Raw genomic sequence first — 23,451 nt, forward strand, 5'->3', positions numbered from 1 at the left:
ACATAATTAAATTTAGAGAAAAAATTTTTTAATATTATTGAGATAAATGTTTAAAAAATGTGTTTACTAACCGATAAGTACACATGATTTCAAAACCATGAGGATTGTTATCAACTAAAATAAACGTGGGAATATTTTCAATTTCCGACAAATAATTCACTAAAATTCTTGTAGGAATATCTGGTTCTCCTTTTCCTGTAATCATAATACAATTCTCACGTACAAGAAGTTTTTCTCTATTTCCTATTAATTTTTGAAAAACTGTATCCTTTTCAACAACCAGAATATATTTTGCATTTGTTTCAATGGAACATAATTCATTTATCTCTTGTGGAATTAAATCACCTTGAGATGATTTATAAACAATTGACTTGTCTTGAAATTTCAAAGTAATATCACCAGCAACTAGACCTTTGCTTGTTGCGGTAAAACCTACAAAAGGATAAATTGTTGTTTTTTTTTTTTTTGTCAATAGAAACGATCTTTCATTGTTATAAAAAAATTATTATAAATAAAAAAGTGAAAATTTACCAAGGTCCCATCGGTTGCAATTTAATAATTTTCGAATATTCTCAACAGCATTATTAACCTTTTCTACTTTAAGTTCAACATAGTAAGGTTTCAATTCATAAAAAAATGATCTGATATTAATTTTTTCCTTCAATCCACCAAGAAGCATTTGATGTGCTCGTTGTAGGGCATTTATGGTTAAAGTAAAGTTACCTCTACTTGTTTTTCGTTTAAAATTTATTGACTTCTGACATTTTTTGCTGTCATTACTATCAAATAAAAATTCATCAGTCTCTTGAATACTACTCGAACTATCTTCTGAATTAATTTTCAATATTGCACGTCCATTTATTATTTGTTCCATCAATTGAAAACAAATTTCTTCTATCTCAATGGCTCTAGACGAAAAAAAAAACAAAGTTTTATGTAACATTTAAATAATAACACGGAGAAATTTTAGTTTGTAAAATTTGACATTATAATAATTATTTTTACAAAAAATCAATAGTAAGAGAGGATGAACTGATGAAAATGACATTATTTTTTACTACTATGTATTACAAAATACATTTATCGGTATCATTTAAAAGTATAGTATATTATTAATAATTACAATAAGAAGTTGGAATGATTAATAAAAGCTATATAAATTGTAAATTAGGAAAAAGAGATATTCACAAAAAGAATTTTGAGTAGAATAATTGAAGGGTAGAATGACAAAAGGGGTCAAGCGCCAATTTATCGAAAATGAGGTTTTTGCATAAAAAAATCAAGAAAATTCATTTACACATTTCTGTAGAAGGATTTCCTTTTTTATTGCGTATTTAAATCAGTTTTTAATAAAAATTAAATTAATAAAATAGCCTCAAATTTACTTTATTGCAACCTGATTGAAAAACAAAAGAAAGTGGTGAGTCAATAATATTATCAAAATAAAAAAAAATATTATTTTTTTAGGTTTTATTTTAATATTTTATTTTAATTTTATTTTAATAATATTTTAATTAATAAAATTAATAATAATAATAATGTATTTTCAATTTTAAACAATTTTAAAATCATTTTGTTATTAATTTTTAAACATTTTTATGGTTATACTAAGTGAACAATTGAATTTAAAGATGAAAGTATTGCTCAATTCCAAAGCAAGCAATTAATTCGTAATTTTCTTGAAAACAAACAATTTTTTAAAGGAATTTTTTTTTCTATTCATTTCGTTGATTCCATAGAAAGAAACTAATTTTCCAGTTTTTCTTTAAACTGTATATTTTTTTTATAATTAATGTTTAAAGAAAATGTGCGCAGTTGATATAACCTCAAGGAACCACAGTTTTTTTTAATTTTATCGTTAATATGTAGGTTTATTTCAACAAATTGTTGTTTACTTATTAAAACATACTAATATATCGAAACGGTTTTCTCAGTTTTTTTTTTTAATGACCTGCAAAATTTTTAAAAATGTTTTTTTTACTTCCTGTAAAAACAGTGAATTGGCGCTTGACCCCTTTTGTCATTCTACCCTTCAATTATGAAAAGTAAAAGTTTAAATTTCACATATTACACTCTATTTTAAAAATATTACTATTTTTATTGGAAAGAAGCAGAGGTGTTAAAAATATTGCTCATCTTAAAATTGATTATTGTAACATCTAAAATTGTTTTTTGAAAACATTCCCATTGAAAAAAGGAATTTCATTTCTTAGTAGCCGATTGGGATTCATCACGTAATAGTAATATTATCAATATATGTATTATAAGTATATGTCAAAATTGCCTTAAAATAATAAGCGTTGCAGCTTATTTTAATGCCTTATAATTTTCTGTAAATTAAGAATACTCACTCAGTATAATATTTAAATAATAATTGGCTTTTTGTAAAATTTAGTATTATAATATCAAATTTTACAAACTAAAGTTTCTCCGTGAATAAATTATTATTATTATTATTATTATTATTATTATTATTATTATTATTATAATTATTCTATTTAGAAGAAAAATATTAATTTAAATAGTTTAATGTCTGGTCGAATCAAGGTTTTCTACTTGGAGTATGAATTCCACTTATTTATCATCTAAAAAAACTAAATTTTTGTTTAGTTTAATAATAGAATTTTACATAACTAAATTTTATTTAATTATTGATATTTTTAGAACAATGTCAAAATTTACAATAAACAAGTTAAAGGAGAAAATATATCAACAATTGGTAAGGAAGGTTACCATATACCACTAAAAAAAATTTCATTACATTACTGACATATGGTCATTTATCGACCGAGTCTAGAAGCAAAAAACTATTTTTACTTGTTAGTCAATTATTTACAATTTCTAACTTTTTGGTTACTTTTACATAGCCGGTTTTTTTATTAATATTCTTTTCTAAGTTATTGTTATTATTTATTAAATTTATTTTCAAGAATTTAAAAACAATCAAAATCAAATCCTATGATTTGATATAAATAAACATTTTCATCGATAGATGGCAGAACAGATTTAAATTTTCAAAAGTAAAGTGTTATCAACAGAAAAAAATAAGTATTGTTTTGAAATTCTGTTTTGTAATTGACACTATATGTATGATTTTATAAATAAATCAGAAAATAATTTTAAAATTTAAGGAAAAAATCAATATATTTTATTAAATTAATTGATTAATTAAATTCTAAATTCTAAATAAATTCTAAACAAACAGATTCTTATTAAATTTGGTAAATTTTATGATATAATTTTTACGATCTCTATTATTTGAATAATCAAATATAAATGTAAAAATACCAAACTAATTTTTAATTATTATTATACTTTTTTAGCTTAATAAATATTTTATCCTTTTAAATATTATATTACTGTATGTAAATAATGAGTAAAAAAAAGTTATTTTTTAAAATTTAGTAATTTCTTGTAAATATTGAATTCATAAATTGGTTTTTATGCGTCTATACCTATAGTATAAGTCTCGAATTTCTCAAATATTTTCACCTGTGCATTTAAAAAATTCCCTACTCGGCACTTAGGACCCTTTTTAGCTGGATTGAACCGTTTCCCATAAACCACAATGACAATAGGCGATTGTCAAAAGTAGCAATCTAGCGAAGGGTCGTGAAAATTTCAGGCTTTAAATTTGTACTTTTCAGAACCAGTTCATCTGTGCTCGAGTTCTTGGGCTATAAAACAATTTACGACGTCTTTTCGCAAAGGTTCCAATATATGCTACAAAAAGTCACCAATCACCTATCGTCGCTATATATATAAACCTTTATTCCTATAAGGGTCTTTAGGAGATTCCAAAACGACTTAGCTATTATAGTTATATGGGGTAACAGCGTTTCACGTGACAACACGTAACAAACTTGCACTGTATACAAAATAGTTGATGCATTTATGATATCGTAAATGGAGAATTTAACATTTACGGCTTTAATGATTCTACTTTATAAAACTATCATTTGAGTTACTGGACTCATTTTTGTTGCAATTCATTTTGAGATCGGTATTAAATTGAGTAAATGACAAACTTCAAGTTACTCAATTTGAGAGTGACTTAATTTCATATTTTTAGGTTAGTAACATTTTTAAACTGATTTACAATTTAAATAATTTTTTCTATTATTTGAATAATATTAAATAGATTCTTAATGTTAGTGGGAATATTTAATATTTTTCAAATAAAAAATATTAATCATTATTTATTTAAATAATAATTAATTTTACCAGTTTTCAAATGTTGCGCCATTGTTTAGGTAAGCAATACTTACTTAAAATTTTACTACACGCGATTAAGGTACACCTTCTGCATGCATGCATGTAGGAGTTCACAGAAAAAACCTGAATTCAAATTGAGTATAGATTCTATACTCAATTTGATTCGCAACAAAAATGAAACTGGTTGTCTCATTTCGAGTTCTAAGGTAAAAGTATCAAAATGAAACAGGCAAGTTTCATTTTGAGAAAAAGAAAAATGGAAAAATATTGTGAAATAACGAATAATTTTGCACAAAAACATGAAATATAATAATTACAAAGAAGTAAATAACACGCTAGACTTAATATATTTGATTAAAAATTGCTTGTAATCGCGTAATAAAATAATAAAGGAAATATGTTTTTAGGTTAGAAAAATGAAAACATGTGTTTTGACAACAGGAACGGTACTGCCAACTTAAATAATAGCGGTAAATTTAAAAACATATGAAATTAATTATTATCTACGTAAATAATAATAAATAATTTTTATTTAAAAACTTCTAAATATTCGTACTGGTCAAAATAATCTTTCTGGTGTTGTTGAAATATTAGAAACAATAATTGAAATACAAAATTACTCTGCTTATGATGCCAACTTAGAAATCTGAAATTCCAGCCAATATCATTTTGAATAACATGAAGTTTGTCCCATACTCATTTCGATACCCAAAAGAAAATGAGTTGCAACAAAAATGAGTCCAAGTTTTTTCTGTGTTGTCATGCTCTCTAAATCTGAATTAGTAAAAAATTTTACTAATTATTAGTAACTTTTACTAACAGCAATTAATAAAATTTAACTAATTATAAAGCAAAAAGTGAGTCACTAATTTAAATTAATAAACATTTTTACTAATTCAGATTTAAAGAGTGGCAACGTGGAGAAGTATAAGTGAGAGAAAAAATTCAAATTTGAATTTACTATCTCTATTACTCCTGTACATTGTCATGACAACTCCTGCATGCATGCATGCAGGCAGAAAGTGAGAGAGTACATTTACAAGCAATTAGCTATTAAATTAAACAATATACTCTCTAAATCTGAATTAGCGACTATTCGCTTATTCTTAGCGCAAAGTATGCAGCTGCACGGAAAAAAATTTTCTGTAGAATTTACAGAAACTCCTGCGCCATCTACTGATGTTTCTCCAAATAGAGAAATATGTAGAATCATTGGCATTCAAATCTGTTAATTCTACAAGTTTGAGCTACAGTTCTTAAAAACTGTTGAGTGACAAATTATGTATACTATATGGGGATAATATATATATTTGGTATAGAGTATTTCTTATAGGTTATATTCTCCTCCGAATACATTAAATTCGCGGAACATTATTGTATAAATTAGTATAACTTCTATGTAAATAAATTCATCCTTCAATAATTTTCTAACAAAAAAAATGAGGAGCAAGTTTTCAAAACTTATGATAAATCCACTTTTTCTTATGTCGAGAAATTGAAACAAACAACTTTTCTCACTTAATCACTACTGTTAATTTTAAAATAAAAAATTTGTAATAATTTATTTCTATAATAATGTTTATATACTTAAGACGTTTCCTTTTTAATTAAACTTTCTTGCCGACACTATCATAATAATAAAAACACAAAATTCGCCTTAACCTCTCGCACTCAATTGTACTCAGCCTTAGTCGAATCACTGCATTGTTTTCGCGCATGCGTTAAATCCTTACAGAAAATATCTGTAGAATTAACAGATTTAGGAACATGTAAAATCTCTAAATCGATGTTAAAGAATTACCAGAAAATTTTTTTCCGTGTGGGAATAATCACTCATTGAATATTCGCTTATTACTTAGCGTATAGTCGCTGATTGCCAGCGAATAGTCGCTATTTTAATTAGCCCAGAGTATGCAGCTACGAATAAGCGAATAGTCGCTGATTCAAATTTAGAGAGTAATAAGTTTAGTTTATTCTTTTTATTAGAAATTTCGTATTTTCGTACTCAATTTGAGATCAGGTTTTTCTGTGTTACGAAAAATTTTGTGTCAAAATAATATACCGACCCAACCAATTCTCACTAATTCTTTAGAGTACAGTAGAAATTACTACGAATTATAAGGGACACATGAATTATTTTTGAGCCGAATTTTTATTTGTTATAGAATTATTATTTTACAAAATTTTCATTCAACCGATTTTCTATATTACAAAATTTTTATATAACTGAAAATTCACTTTACAGAATTTTTATTTGCTTAGAATTTTCTCTTAAGATGAATTATTATTTTTGCGAATAATTATTTGATAGAATTTCCATATAACCGATTTCTCATATTACAGAAGTTTTACTTAACTGAAAAATCATTTGTTTGTTTGGCCATTTGCACTTTCGGAAAAATGAAAATTCTATCAATTTGAAATTCTGTTAAATGATTTTCGTTTAAATAAAACTTCTATACTATGAAAAATTTGTTATTCTATCAAATAAAACTTCGAACAAATGAAAATTCTATATATGTAATGAAATTCTATCTAATAAAAATTCATATAAATGGCTAATAGTATGTCGCAACAACTGTAGGTGAAATGTAATTGATTGACCCTAAATTTTATATTCAAATAAACAAATTAATATCACAGAAAAAACTTGGACTCATTTTTGTTGCAACTCATTTTCTTTTGGGTATCGAAATGAGTATGGGACAAACTTCATGTTATTCAAAATGATATTGGCTGGAATTTCAGATTTCTAAGTTGGCATCATAAGCAGAGTAATTTTGTATTTCAATTATTGTTTCTAATATTTCAACAACACCAGAAAGATTATTTTGACCAGTACGAATATTTAGAAGTTTTTAAATAAAAATTATTTATTATTATTTACGTAGATAATAATTAATTTCATATGTTTTTAAATTTACCGCTATTATTTAAGTTGGCAGTACCGTTCCTGTTGTCAAAACACATGTTTTCATTTTTCTAACCTAAAAACATATTTCCTTTATTATTTTATTACGCGATTACAAGCAATTTTTAATCAAATATATTAAGTCTAGCGTGTTATTTACTTCTTTGTAATTATTATATTTCATGTTTTTGTGCAAAATTATTCGTTATTTCACAATATTTTTCCATTTTTCTTTTTCTCAAAATGAAACTTGCCTGTTTCATTTTGATACTTTTACCTTAGAACTCGAAATGAGACAACCAGTTTCATTTTTGTTGCGAATCAAATTGAGTATAGAATCTATACTCAATTTGAATTCAGGTTTTTTCTGTGATACAGAGTTCTTGATCGGATGAGTTGCAATAACGAAAACAAAAAATTTTGATATTCATCTATACTTTAGCAATTTTGTTTTCACATAGACTAAATTTTTAACGTAATATGTATATATAATACCCAAACTATAATAAATTTCACACATAAAGGAAATGGAGAGTGTCATCTCGATAAAGAAGTGCTGAATATTTAAATCAATTAAGACATTTAATGTCGACAGTGAATTTAAAATGAGGGGAGAGAAAGAATCAGGAAGTAAAGAAAGAAAGAAAGCAAAAGAGTCTGGATTCACTTTTTAACTTCGCCTTATTTTGTTATATACGCGAAGGCAATGGCGATGATAAAAATCTACCACCTATATAACCGAGCGCAACATATTCTCACAGCAATAAACATATTAAATTCTTTGAGGACAAAATCTATTGGCCGAAAATATGTTGCGGCATTGAACGATAAAGGGACATTATTTTCCCGACCATGCTCAATATTCATATCGAGTAGCGAATCTCGAGAGAGGCGACACCCTGCTGTGCATTTGTGAGCTCTCATTGAATGGGGCTACTGTGTACTAAAGACACTTCAGGGTCATTGTAGAATTCATATGGGGCTACTCGCAAAACGGCGATTGTAACGAAATTTGCTAAGATTTACACGAGTCGGTGTGGTACAATTTTTTTTTTCCTCTTTTTTTTTCTTCTTGTTATTATGAAGGAACTTTGTCAAAAGGTAGATTATTATCTGGATCATCAAAAGAGAAGTGAAAGCGATCTGATCTTTGCCACTCAAGTGGAAATATAATCACCTAATAATTTCTTTCTATCAAAAATTACACAATCTGTTATTTTTTTCCGTTTTCTTTTTCTTACATTTATTAAAAATCATTCTATTAATTAAAGTTTTGTTAATTTTTTTTTTTGTATTGCTTTTTAGTTTACTAAATTCATTCTATATATAATCATTTTTCTAAACAAGCAAAGCAATATAATATAAGGCTAGTTTGAATTTAACGCGCACAAAATGACAAAAAAAAAAAGATGAAACCCGATCAAAAGGGAAACATATTTTTCAAATTTTCCGAGGGTGTAGTGAAGAAGCACCCTCGCACTTTATTGTGTCTATAGAATTTTATATACCTAGGACATTTACATCTGCGAATAAATAAATTCCGGGCTTTTTCGGAAGGCTATGAATCTTTTTCACAATGACTTCTAACGAACCTCAAGGGTGTTGGCTCGTGTCGAAATATCTATTTTTTTAACAAATCAAGAATAATGCACAGCTAATATACCGCACGAGTTTAGTGAATAATGTATTACGACTTATTATGCAAATATGTATGTACTAAATAGAGAAAATAGATCCCCTATCAGGGATGATACTATTTTTTCCTGAATTATATACATATAAAAATATAATTACATAAAAAAAAAAAATTTATTTCTTATACGAGAACAAAACCTAATCAAGGCATACACAATCTTTATGAAATATTATTATTACTATTATAATATTATCTACATAAATGAAAATAGCCTTCTGTCTGTACATTGCGTAAAATTTAGAAATTTTTATTTTTTCTCTTTCTTTGTAGAATAAGTATTTGTATTTCAAAATTCCATCCACTATAACAAATTTTTAACAGCAAATTTGTCATTTTTTGACTATTTTTTTCAAAAATTTTATAAGAAATAAGAAAACACGGATTTTTTTATTTTTTAATTAAAAATTTTGGTTGAGCTAACCAAACATTTTTGATATGCCATCAAAAAACATTCAACCAAATTTTTTGCTTGACTCAAACAAATAGTTTGGTTAATACTTATAAATACCAACACAAAATTTTGGTTGCTCTGACTAAACATTTTTCTCAGTGTACTATATATAGCAGATAAAAAATAATATATATAAAATTTGTTCAATTTTTCTTCAATAATTTAATGTCAATAATTTAATGTGATTGTTGTTATTTCACATGCAAATATTCGTAATCAGCAACCCTATAAAAACCCCCGAGAAATAATTTTCGGGAATTTATCTCAGATTTATAAAATTTTGTGTGCCATATTATAATCGCCATTTTAAATTTGTAATATTTTCAGAAAATGAGACTAAAGTTACCAACGTTGATTCAACGAAAAAAATAAAAGTTAAGGATTCTAATTCCCATCAATGAAATTTGATTATTCTCAACCCTCTGCAAACTGAAATAAAAAAAAAAAACAGTATTTACATATCATGGTTTTGTCACGGATTTTCCGAAAATCTCAAAATTTCAAGTAAATTGCAATTTCCTTGACTCGGAAGCAATTTTTCGCGTTTGATAATTATTTGTTTCAATGCTATAATCATTTTAAAAAACAGAAAAATTGCTTCCAAGTCGGGGAAAACAATGATTTTGTTTTTATTAGCACGTATTTTCCAAAAATCCGAAAAATTTAACAAAAAATTTCTATTTCCCCGACTTGGAAGAAAATTTTCTTTTTTTAAAAAGGCTTCTATCATTGAAACAAATAATTATCAAACACGAAAAATTGCTTCCGAGTCAAGGAAATTGCATAATTTACTTGAAATTTTGAGATTTTCGGAAAATCCGTGACAAAACCATGATAAATACTGTTTTTTTTTTAATGTCAGGTTTCAGAGGGTTGCGAATAATCAAATTTCATTGATGGGAATTAGAATCCTTAACTTTTATTTTTTTTGTTGAATCAACGTTGGTATAACTTTAGTCTCATAAGGAAAAAAATTCCTCATTTATCAGAGATTGATTAAAAAAATTTTAAATATCGATCATGTCGATTATGAGAATAATCACTTTTTTAAAAATCTAATTTTAATTTTTTAGATGCATTTGATTTATTTAAGTTATTTTTTACTACATATTTGTAATATTAAACGAAAAGCGAAAAAATTTCATGTGTAATATTTTTTTATCTGGTTATTGGAACATAGAAAAACGCATTTCAAAAATATTCTGCTTCTGACGATGTTAAAAATAATCATAACTTCCATAATTGTCTTTAAATAAAAAAATAAAAAATATGTATTTTTTTATTTTTGATAAAGATTTCGAAAAAAACACAAAAAAAAAAAAATTTTGAATGAAAATCTCACATGGAATAATATGTCAATAGTCCAGGTGAGTATGAGTTTTAATCGTCAATTTATTCACTGAAAAAAAAATTCTGGTTAGGCTATATTTAACATTACTTTCTAGTTATGTTAACCAGAATTCTAGTTGAATTAAATAGAATTCTCGTTAAAATAACCAGAATTCTGGTTAACCTAACCAGAATCAAAATGTTAAATATACCCTAACCAGAATTCTGGTTATTCTAACTAGAATTTTTTTTCAGTGATAACAATAATAATAATAATTATTATTATTATTATTATTATCATTATTATTATTATTATTACCATAAAATAATAAAAGAAAAGATAAATTCAGATTAACAGAATAAGAATAGTAAGGAGGGAATAATCGTCATAATAATATAACTTGAAAAGTAACTATATTAAATTGGTGTCGAAGAAAAGAAACTCGCAAACTGAATCTTTATACTAACCTCTTTCTTTTCTCTCTGTCTGTCTCGCTATAAAGAGATTATTCATGGAAAAATAATACACTATACGGTTACTCGTGCTTAGTTTCGCATTAAAGACACTCCAAGGTTCCAAGGCACAAAAGGGGGATAGTATTACATTGTGCAACAAGTATATTCGAAAACACCCTTAAGAATGCTCAAACCTTCAAATAGCCCGTATATATCTCGCGAACGTGTCCTCAAAATATCGGTTGATGCAAAAGACCACGAAAATATGCATTTGATATAGAACATGTACAATATATATAATAATCCCTTTAAGTGATGATTTTCCCCCCAAGATTCTTATATATAGATCAAAATTCATCATAATCCTTTGGGAAAAAAAAGCAACGAAGAAAGTCGACACTTTTGAGGAAATAAAATTTATTTTATAATATGTATATAAGGATGTAAGGATAAAGAATTTTTTTTTTCAAATGATTGATTTTTGAAAAAAGGAAGTAAATAAATATAAATACCTGTAACATATAAAAAAAAATATATATATGCATACGGATGTGTATTAACCGATTTCCGGTACAATCCCTCATATATATATATATATATATATATATATATATATATATGCAACGAAACTCGATCTGATCGCAGGGTATTAACTCACCGAGTGGTCCTGCGAATAACCACAAATCAACAAAGCTTGTCGAAATCTTTTTTGATTTCTATGAATGGGAAAATTCACTCAATATATGTATATGATAAAATCGAATTTGTTCAAGTATCTCAAAAAAAAGAGAGAAAGAGAGAATTTATGAAACCGAACGATGTCGTTCTTGAATATAAGTAACAAGATACTTTTAATTGGAACAGAAGTCAATTTCATAAATATGATGTAAATTTTTATGAATAAGAGTACAACATTATATATTATCAGTTCTATATATAACAAAGTATCTTCGTTACATTTATAAACTTGTTACTGGTATAATTATTGACTTTTGTATTTTGTGTCGCGAGATACACATATATATATACATATTGGTTTCGATTTTTCATATATATAAGTAAGCATGGAGCATTGAGTGTCGCAGTTTTTTTTTTTAAGGACGATAGAAGGTTATTGTATAACAACTGCTGTGTTCACACACTACGAGGGTTTAAAAAAAGGTACTTGACCGCCCTTGTACGCAAAAGCTTGGGAAAGCCTTCTACTCGCAAAATATCATCTGATTTTAGAAGAAATTTTTACTTTCTCTTAAGAATCGTTTAAAAATGCGTGTATACATTAATATATATATATATATATATATATATATATATATATATATATATATATATATATATATATATATATATATATATATATACACATTATTTATGACCGAATATATAAATTGAACTTTAGAATTTAAAATTTAACAGCCTATTGTTACTTTAATCATATAAATATACTGAAAAACTTCAGGTATATAAAGCTCTTATTAATCATTCATATTTAAACTGTATCGAGTTTTTGCACATAAGAAATAAAATCTTAAATTATTACTGCAATGAAAAAAAGTAGCATTGATTCAAGAAAACCATTTACTTGTCCGTATTTGATTAAATATTTTCTAAATTCAAGAAAATTTACTTCCAAGTTCAAACTAGTAAAATTTTCTTGGATCAAGAAAATATTTAATCAAATACGGACAAGTTCATATGGACAACTTATCAAAAAAAAATTTTCTGGATCACTCCAAAGCTTATATAATTTTAATTCTTTTAAATCCAACAATTGCATTCCGATTATATCCGAATCTGTTTCTAAGCCAATCAGATGATTAGGAATAATATCAAAACTAATTCAATATCAATCTAAATGTTAGCAGTAAAAACTAATTATTATCTGTATTAGCTAATAATAATAATAATTGCTATCCACATAATAACAATAGGATTTAGCTAAGATATATTTATTCTTTTTTTCATGTGAAAAGAAAACGAATGAATTTCCCAAAAAAAATTATTATTTAAAATTTTCATTTTAAAAATTTTTATTAAATATAATTATTTTTTTTCTAATTTTTTCTAATTCTAGTTTTAAGATTATTATTTTCTTAAAAAAATATTCTTAAAATATTCTAGTTTTAAGAATGTTATATTCTTACATAAATATTCTTAATAATATTCTTAAGCAGATTCTAACTTTAAGAATATTTTCTATGTACTAAATCTTCTTAATAAAAGTAATATTTTTAAAATAAAAATGCTGTACTATTTCTTTATTTAAAATTATGTATATTTTGGTTTAAAATTAAGTATTTACTACTTTAAAATTAAGTTTATAGTATTCTAAAAACTGCTAAAAGTATATTTCTTGATACAAGAAGAAAATATACTTATTTTAAGATTATATTCTAAAAAAGTGATTCTAAGAAAATATTCTTAATATAAGAAGATTCTATTCTTAATTTAAGAATATATATTCGTGGCGCCTATTTAAGTCTCGCATATTCTTAAAATAAGTTGAAAATTCTTAAAATTAGAATATCGTTTTTTCGTCGAATTTATGTTTGACAGAATTTTTATTTTACACAATTTCTTTAAATCCAACTTTTTGTTTAAAAAAAATCTAATTTGAATATTCATTTGTTCGAAAACAAAAATTCGGTATCTCAAAAAACTGTTAAGTAAAAATTCGTTCAAAAAGAAAATCCATCAAATGCTAATTCAAAAATTCTAAAAATTATTATATGGGCAAATCCACAGAACCGGCCGATTTCATGTTACTCACATATTTTTCTATTTTAGAAGTATTATATTAATTATTTTCATACTTCAACCATTTTGTAATATCTCTGAGAACCTATTGAAATAAGAAAATTGAATAAATGTGAACCTTCTAGTCTTTTATAAAAAATAAAATCGAATTAAGTAACTTAAAAAATGAAATTTACGGTGTTACTCCAGGTATAAATTTTAATTCTTATAGGTATAACTTGTTCGGCATAGATCCGAACAATTCCAAACTGTGGTGAATTATAGTTTACTTATTGAAGAATGTTTTGAAAGTAATAAAAAATATGTGCTCTTAAATAAAAAGAAATGATAGTCGTTGAAAGTAGCGTTACTCATTATTTTATAATAATGAAATGTCTATACATTTTTGTAAATATATTTTGCGGCGATTATTCGATTTGAATTTTTCAAATTGGAGCTTATTGCTTGTGAACAGACGAACAAATGTATGTATCATAGAATAAAGTGCAATCAGAATTAAAGAAAATATTCCAATAATTATCACTCTATGTTTAAGCGTGAATCATTTTCAACATAGCCTTTTTTCAGTAGCACAACTACAGGATAAAATATGATGAGTTGAAAACATGTGTGATTATATAAAGACATTATTATAATTCTTGTATGCAAACGCCAAATTATATTTTCAATTTATAACGTCTAAAAATTAAAAATAAAAAAAAATTTATCGAAATTTAACTAGTTAATCCTGAAAAATGAATTATCCTTTCATTTGTTTTATTTTCAAAGTTATATCAAAATCGATGTCAATAATGTCAGTTTGTTGGTTAAAATAGTTAATATCAAAATTAGTAAGTAAACAATTTAATTTACAGAAATAAAAAATTAAATGCTAATAAATAAAATATATAATAAAATATGATAAAATATAAATAATTTATTTTTGATAATTAAAAAACTAATTATTTGTATTTTATCATATTTTATTATTCAAAATGTTTTGCACATATTTCAAATAATATATAAAAAAAACAAAGAAATGCCATTTTTAATTATAATTTCCAGAAGAAAAATAATATTTTCGTTTTTGGCTTTTAACTCAAACGGCATTAAAATAAAATGAATCACGCAAGAAGATAATTGTTCTTGAATATATTTTAAAGAAAGTAAACCATAAATAAAAGGTGTGCTTGCTATTTGGAAAATTTTCATCTTGATAAGTAAAAATCGGCCGGTTCTGTGGATTTGCCCATATATAATAAAATTTTTTTAAATGAAAATTCTAAATGATTTTTATTGGAAATTTCTGCGTCCTCGTAAAATATGTTGTTGTCATTTTCAAAACATTGAACGTATCTAATTTTTCCACTTTCTATTTTAAAAATTAATGCATTTTTAAAAGATGCATTTGATAATTTTTTGATAGAATCAACGACAAATGTTGTTAAATCTAATCGTTGAGGAGAAAGTAATTATACACAACATTTAAACATAAAAACACAGATTGAATAATTTTATTAAAATGATATTATAAAAGGTACACTAATTCGAGACGTTTTTCATCGAAAACACTCGCCAACTAAAAACTGTATTCCTCCGCCAGTCCCCCCAAGACCCCAGCTCTGCCGAGCCCTCTCGCGGTACAAATCTGACATATTTCAAATATAAAATTTACACTCGCATTCCAAACATCCTCCCACCAATGAGTCAGTATGACTCAATCATTCTCAATTTTTGAAAAAGTTTGGTTTCTTAACAACTCGACCACTACGAGTTTTGCATTCTGTTTCCTTCGATGTCACAGATTTATAATCTTCCGCGGTTACAATAGACTCACTCGCAGGTTTGTCAGAAATTTTATTTCGCATAGTCGCAATTTCGTCTTCACAAGAATAATTTAATTCCAATGGATAGACACGTTGTATTGGGCGCTTCAAAAATCCATTTTTCGTTTTTAAATAGACAACGCGTTGCGTACCATCTTTACCCTTGATCAATTTTTCAACACGAGCCAGAGGCCAATCATTACGCTTGTGAGTATCGTCTCCTACGAGTACAACATCGCCGATTTTTAATTTTCGAATCTCTTTGGAATTAAACCTAGATATTAGTTGACTTAAGTATTCTTTTCGGAATCTATTTCGTAAATGTTCCATAATTTCCTGCTTACGTTTAAATCTAGAGTTAAAATCGAGTTTGTCAATTATATCGAGATCGGGCATTTCGCTTTGTCTGAGATCATGCAAAAACATCGCAGGAGTTAGAGGCTTAAGATCATACGGTTCCTCAGACACGTAAGTCAAAGGTCTAGAATTTAAAGTTAATTCGCAGTCACATAGTACGGTGTACAATTCTTCGTAGGTGAGACACGCTTTTCCTAAGACTTTTCGAAGAATAATTTTCATCATTCCGATTAAACGCTCCCACCAACCTCCCCACCATGAGGCAGTTGGCGGATTGAATCGCCAATCAATTTGTCGAGCCTGACTGTAAGTAGCGATGACGTCCCAATTCAAATTTTCAAAAGCATTCTCGGCGCCGACAAAATTTGTACCGTTGTCGCTGTAAACAATAGCAGGTCTACCTCGACGTCCGATAAATCTACGAAGACTTCCTAAAAAATCATTAGTCGATAAAGATGTCACCAGTTCAAGGTGAACTGCTCGATAAATGGCACATGTATAGAGACAAATCCACGCCTTCTTTTGGCCGCGTAAAAAAACTGGGCCCGCAAAATCAACACCAATTACTTCAAATACTGCCGCATCCTTGACACGATGTATAGGTAAAGGCGGTGGATGTACCTCTATAGGTTTCGAATTATATTTATTACAGGTAACGCATTTCTTTATGATAGAACGTATCGCTTTACGCGAAGAAAAAATCCAAAATTTTTCACGGAGTTGACACATGACCGATTGAACTCCCGCGTGACCCATGATTTCGTGAGTCTCTCGGATGAGTAATTTGACCACTTGATTATTTGAATCAAGTACGATTGGACATAAAAAACTGAAACTATCGTCACGTTCTACAATTTTTGTTTTGAGACGAATTAGACCATCAGAGTGCACAAAAGTTGGTAAGGTCGACAATTTCTCTTTATTTTCGTGACAAAACATATCGTTCTGTAAGACTTTCAAAAATTGCTTTTCTGTTTTATAAATCTCGTTAAACGTCAACTTTTTTCCGTTTGTGAGCTCGCCGTTAATTTTATAATTTTTAAACTTTAACATTATCGCGAAAAATCGAATCATTTTATTATAGGATGAAAATTTATCAACAATGCTAAAATTTATTTGATCATCTGCATTTAGTAATGCAATTTGAGCCGACTTCCGCACCTCAACACGAACCTCATCCTCATTCACTTCTTCTCTCAAACAAGGCCAGTCGATTTCCTCGCGACGTAACCAATCAGGCCCCTCCCACCAACGCGAGTCTAACAGCTGTTTTGCCTGACACCCGCGTGACGGTAAATCGGCAGGATTTAGCTCACCCGGCACGTATTTCCAAGTGGCTGATGAAGTAATGAGTCTGATTTCCTTTACTCTATTCCATACGAATACGGCCCATTGGATATCTCTCTTCACCCAAGCCAAAACGGTGGTCGAATCTGACCAAAAAAAAATGGGGACATGAGAATAATCCAAAGCATCTACTATCTCTTTAGTTTGACAAGCACCTACAGACGCGGCCAATAATTCCAAACGCGGAATTGACATGCCATCCGGGGCAACTCGACTTTTGGCACCAAGAAAAATTAAATTCACATTTTCTCTATCTTTTACGCGTAAAAAAGTAACTGTCGCATAAGCAGATTTGCTTGCGTCACAAAAAGTGTGAATCGAAAAATCCCCAGTGCCAAATTTTCTCGTTACTTCAATTTTTTCCAAATACGACAATTGTTCTTTCCAATTTAAAAAAGCCTTTTGCGTGTCCTTATCTACCGGATCGTCCCAATCAAGTTTTTGCTTCCATAAATTTTTTAACAACAGTTTTGGCAACAAAGTTACAGGCGAAGTGAAACCAATTGGATCAAAAACCTTGTGTGCGACCGATAAAATAGAGCGTTTAGTGACTACCGTGTCACCTTCATCTTTTAATAAAGCTGGGTTTACTGAAATCGTGTCGCGTATCTTATTAAACAAAAGACCAAGTACTAAAGTCGATTCTTTATCTGAGTCATCTCGTGTGTATTCCCATTCTCTCAGATCGAAACTACCGAGTGCCATCATTTCTTTAGCCGACTTTATAAAATCCTGTAATTTTTCTTTCGATTCTACACTCGTTGTGCAATTGTCCACGTTAAAGGATTTTGATAATTTTTCGATAATTTCACAAGACCATGACCCCTTACCGTCTTTTGCTGCTTGCAACAAATTCGAAAAGTGTAATTTTAAAACGGCTCCCAACAAAAACGGACTACACTTTAAACCAAATACTACACGTCTATGCCGAAAAATTTTTATTTCATCGTCAACCAACCAAAGAAAACGCAAATAGTTGCGATCCTGTTCATTTATTCCGATCTGTAAGAATGCCTTGCGAATGTCAGCCAAAACAGCTATCTCGTGTTCTCGAAATCTTAACAAAGTCGCGGGAATCAACTCAATTAAATTCGGACCTTTTTCAAGGCATTGATTCAAAGAGGGAAAACCAGCGACATTTGCCGATGCGTCAAATACTGGTCGTATTTTTGTTGTGCTTGCCTCTTTAACTACCGGGCGATGAGGTAGGTAATGACATGCGGAACCCGACTCACCAACTACAGGTTCAATAATTCCTTCGTCTTGCCATTCCTTAAATACTTGATCGTACTGAAAAAACAAATCATCTCGTTTTAATTTTGCAACAGTGTTATTCAATCTCTTTTTAGACAATTCGAAATTCTGAGAAACAGGTGCGTGATTATCGTTCCAAGGCAAATCAACCGAATATCTTTTTTCTTCTGTATAAACTACCGATTTTAAAAACTGGTTTTCAACAATTTGTTCTTTTTCTATTTGACTTGTTTTTTCAATTGGATCTTTAATACCCAAAATATCAAGACTCCACAGATCAGCAATTTTTGCATCTTTTACAAACATCGACATCGCGACAGTGGCTGCATCGGATCGCTCGGCCGCCGGATTTTTACCCATGAGAACCCAACCTAATTTGGTCTCAAATGACGCAAGACCGTTGCTCATTTCAAATTTGTTCCCCGTCATAAGTTTTCCTGCCACATCCGCACCAATCAATACATCGATAGAGTTATCTAAATTTCCATGTTCTGGTGTTAAATCGGAAAGCAAAATATTATTTCTCTCTAATTCCTCAATAAAACCCGTTTTCTTTACACTAGGAATATTTTCACAAATAGTTTGCTGATCCATAACCTCAAAATTGCATGCGTATTGATTGTCGCGATTTCTCATTCGAATTAAAAAAATGTTATGTTGCTGGCTTTCCGTATTTAAACCCCCGAACAAGGAATGAGTTACTTCTTTAATTGCGATAGGCTTATAACCTAAAAACTTAGCTACATCAGAGCGAATATAAGATCTGTGCGAGCCACTGTCAATGACCACTCTAGCTTCCTTTTCTTTTGAGTCAGAATACAAAACAACACGTATTGTTTGCATATATACGTCAGGCGAACGAGAAAAACTAGCAAGATTCTGTTCCTTAGTCACGTTTAATGATTCTGCTTTTTTACTCGTGTTCATTGAATCCGCGCCACGAGTGTCACCTTGACAAACAAGAGCCGAGTGGTGTTTACCGCACTTTGAACAATTTATTCTTACTCTACATTTTCGCGCCGCATGACCAACTTTCAAACACCTAAAACAACAATTATTTTCGCGAATCATGCTACAAATTGTGTCATACGAAAATGTCTTGGCTTTCTCGCAAGCCGCGTTATCGTGAACATTATTACAAAAAATACATTTCTTACGCTTATCCTCGTTGGCAAATAAAACGCTACCTGTTGCCAATTCTGGAACTGATGTCCTGCTTCTAGACTCGTCCTTCGACGTCTTCTTTTTCCCTGATTCGACGTTAATGGCAAAACCATGCATGGCCATATTGATTCTCTCCTCACTCTCTACCTCTATCCTTAGAAATTGTAGAAGCCTCGAAAGTCGGTCCATCCTCTCTTCTCCATCAGCTGCATTTTCACTATTTGATTCACTTCGTTGCCAAGTTCGTAAAATTTCCTCAGATAATGAGGATTCTACCAAAGGATAAAGCATCGTCGCACAATTATTCGTTGTAACGCCTAGAGTCTCCAATGCACGAATATGGGCCGAAAGCTTGTCGTAAATACACGACACATCAACTTTTTTGCCATGATTGGATGCGTTATTTAAAACTAACGAAAGCAGTTCACGTGTATAAAATTCAATTAGCAAATCGTCACGACCAAACCGGCTTTTTAAACTGTCAAATGCCTTTTGATAATTTTCGGCTGTTGTCGGATAACCACTGACGATGCTCTCAGCTTTAGAACCCCTTTCCATCGACTGTTTCAAGTACTCTAATTTATCCTCATCAGTAATGGCTCTGTCCTCGTGAATTTTTCGGAAATACGACCAAAACTGTAACCACTTTTCGACACTGCCACCAAATTTCGGAATTTCTAACGTTGGACGCTTGAACGGTTTATCGTTTCGCGGAGTCGCGTGCTCATTAAGAATCGGTGCCGCCGCCGCTGCAAAAGCAGCATTTCCCGGCACTACACTAAACAGTCTCGATCTTGCTTGTAAAAACTTGAGTTTGTATTCTTCATGAGATTCTATTTCGGCCGTTATTTCATCCTCACTCGCCTCAGACTCGAAAATCATCTCGACGTACTTATTACTTGTTGATTCGAGATCTGAATATCGCGACTCAAGTAACTGTAATGCGACGTGACGATCGGCCAACGAAATATTCGCATTCTCGCACTTCTCCTGGAAACTGTTCAAACATCTGGTAAAAAGCGTGCGTTGCACCTTACGAGCCTTTTTTGCGACGTCCATTTTTGAGGTTATACACAACCGCACGTTTCTTGTCGTATTTCTACTCTCTCCCAAATGTCCTGTCACGGTCGCCAGATGTTAAATCTAATCGTTGAGGAGAAAGTAATTATACACAACATTTAAACATAAAAACACAGATTGAATAATTTTATTAAAATGATATTATAAAAGGTACACTAATTCGAGACGTTTTTCATCGAAAACACTCGCCAACTAAAAACTGTATTCCTCCGCCAGTCCCCCCAAGACCCCAGCTCTGCCGAGCCCTCTCGCGGTACAAATCTGACATATTTCAAATATAAAATTTACACTCGCATTCCAAACAAATGTATTTTATAATAAAATGCCTTCTTTTTACAGTGAAAATATTCGTTTCAAAATTTAATTAGCCCTAAAAGTGCACTGAGAAAAAAGGTTTGAGCTGACAACCAAATATTTCATTCAATATATGTGCAACTAAAATTTTTTGGTTGACACAACTAAACTTTAGTTGACAACAACCAAAGTTTGTTTCAGACGACTAAATAAGAAAATGAAAAAGAATTTGGTTGATGTCAACTAAAGTTTAGTTGTGTCAACCAAAAAATTTTAGTTGCACATATATTAAATGAAATATTTTGTTGTCAGCTCAAACCTTTTTTCTCAGTGTGTAAACCTACATAAAAATAAAATCTAGAACTTATGTGTATCGTTAAAATTAGTTGGTTTTAAGACCTAATTTACACTCTCTAAATCTGAATCAGTAATAATTTCACTGACTTCAAATCAGTGGCTCAGTTTTCTTTAATTCAACAGTGGAATTAAAGAACACTGAGCCACTGATTAGAAGTCAGTGAAATTTTCACAGATTCAGATTTAGAGTGTATAATTTCACTACATTTGCAACACTGATAATTATAAAATCCATTCGCAGAAGTTCAATAAAGGACGTTTTAAAAAGATTGCATCTAAAAAATTGGAGTCCATTCTTCCCTTAAAATATATTAAATTAAATTTTAATAAACGAATTATAGAGCTCTAAACTTTGACCAATAGGCAATATCACATCATGGAAAAAACAAACATTCAAAGAGATCGAGAGTGTATTGTAAATTTCTTTCTCTATTTCTTGTACCCGCGGAAAATCAAAATTCCCAAAGTGAGAGTAATTTTTTTTTTCAAAAAAAAGGACATTAACCTGGGTGGAATATATGTGTGCAGGCAGGCACTTTGGTAACTGTAGGTCAGTTATACCAGACGAACTGGTTCGATCTCAAGTTGACTGCCAATTAAATGAAACCGAGTAACCTGTTATTTGCCGACACTCATGCTGTCTTGGAAGGTCGCAGATTCCAGATGATTATCCTTCAGAAGAAAAGATTGTCTCGACAGCTCAACTTGACATTCTTGGTAGCTCTCGTTCAGAAGTGCTACAAATTTGTCTTCTTTTTTTATATATATATATATATATATTTGAGAAAGATGTGTGTGATTGGCATCGTGTTTTGTAAATATTTACTGTATACTTAATATAATTCTTTTAAAAAAAAAGTAGCGCAAAAAAAGTGTTGTACATATATCTCGATCACGAAATTTGGTTTCTTTGTATATATATATAAAAAAAGAGTATATACTTGAATAGTGACTACACTGCGACCAGTTCATAAATTGTCATCATGGACCTCAACATAGCGTTCTATATAAAGAGAGAAAGAGACAGAATTCGTTTATGAAACCGGAATGTATGCCGCGCGCAGATAAATGCGATTCCAATTACAAGCATCGCGTACAAGAAGTATACTTCGACATACGAAGCACGTTCGTGCATATAAGTGCGACTCTTTTCATCCTTATAGATGCACCTGTGCACGTATGCGCATAGAACCCCTTGATCTCAACATGACTTCATTACTTGTCAGCGCACGGTGGGTCGAGTACGTTATTCATGATTTTGAATTCGGATTGAAGCAGCACAGAAGGCAAATTAAAATGATCTTACTTTCAGGGAATAACTTCTCAGAAAATCCACTGACTTTCTGTCACTTTATTGATCTATTTTCCCCAGCCAATGTATTCTATGCTCTCATTTTAACCATTTACGTTCATATATATATATATATACCTTTTTTTCTTTATAATTATATATATATATACGCACCAATTAATTTTTTACCGTACTTTTCTGAGATTAACAATTAAAACATTTTTCGAATATAAAAATTTCCTTTCTATACTTTGTATATAAATTCTTTGCGATATGCTCAACTATACACTTTCAAAATTAATTAAACACGCTATATTTATATACAAGAGCTGGATAAAACTGATTGCTTATATATATATTCTGGCGGTAATTGAAAAATTTGCACAAAATATCAAGAAAAAGATGTGTGTGTGTGTGTGGTAATGATGAGATTGAAATTGATTAATGATGAAAACAGTTTGGGCGTTAAGATATCCCATTCATGTTGAAGATTGATGTCAATTTGATCAAGGGACTCAATTTTATAACATTGTCGCGTGACCGCACATATAAGTGCAGCTGCATTTCAAAATTTTTTTTTCCCGCGACTTTTCGCGAACCGGACAAGCAGATGCATACATAAGAAAAAGCTCATGATTTTTTTTTCTTCCATATACATATATATATATATATATATATATATTAAAC

At 29.3% G+C, this 23,451-nt stretch overlaps 1 protein-coding gene across 1 annotated transcript in view; it reads right to left on the minus strand.

Moving 5' to 3' along the window:
• The window catches only part of LOC127286934 (meiotic recombination protein W68), a 100,386-nt gene that overhangs the window by 565 nt on the left and 76,370 nt on the right, over positions 1 to 23,451 (minus strand). The window contains exons 4-5 of the mRNA XM_051313601.1: positions 532 to 908; positions 72 to 432 (exon numbers count right to left, since the gene is read on the minus strand). Of these exons, the coding sequence (XP_051169558.1) occupies positions 72 to 432; positions 532 to 908 (738 nt within the window). The remainder of the gene's footprint in view (positions 1 to 71; positions 433 to 531; positions 909 to 23,451) is intronic.

The sequence above is a fragment of the Leptopilina boulardi genome, unplaced genomic scaffold (assembly GCF_019393585.1).
Source record: "Leptopilina boulardi isolate dan_hultmark-lab unplaced genomic scaffold, ZJU_Lbou_2.1 LbouV2_366, whole genome shotgun sequence".
Taxonomy (NCBI): domain Eukaryota; kingdom Metazoa; phylum Arthropoda; class Insecta; order Hymenoptera; family Figitidae; genus Leptopilina; species Leptopilina boulardi.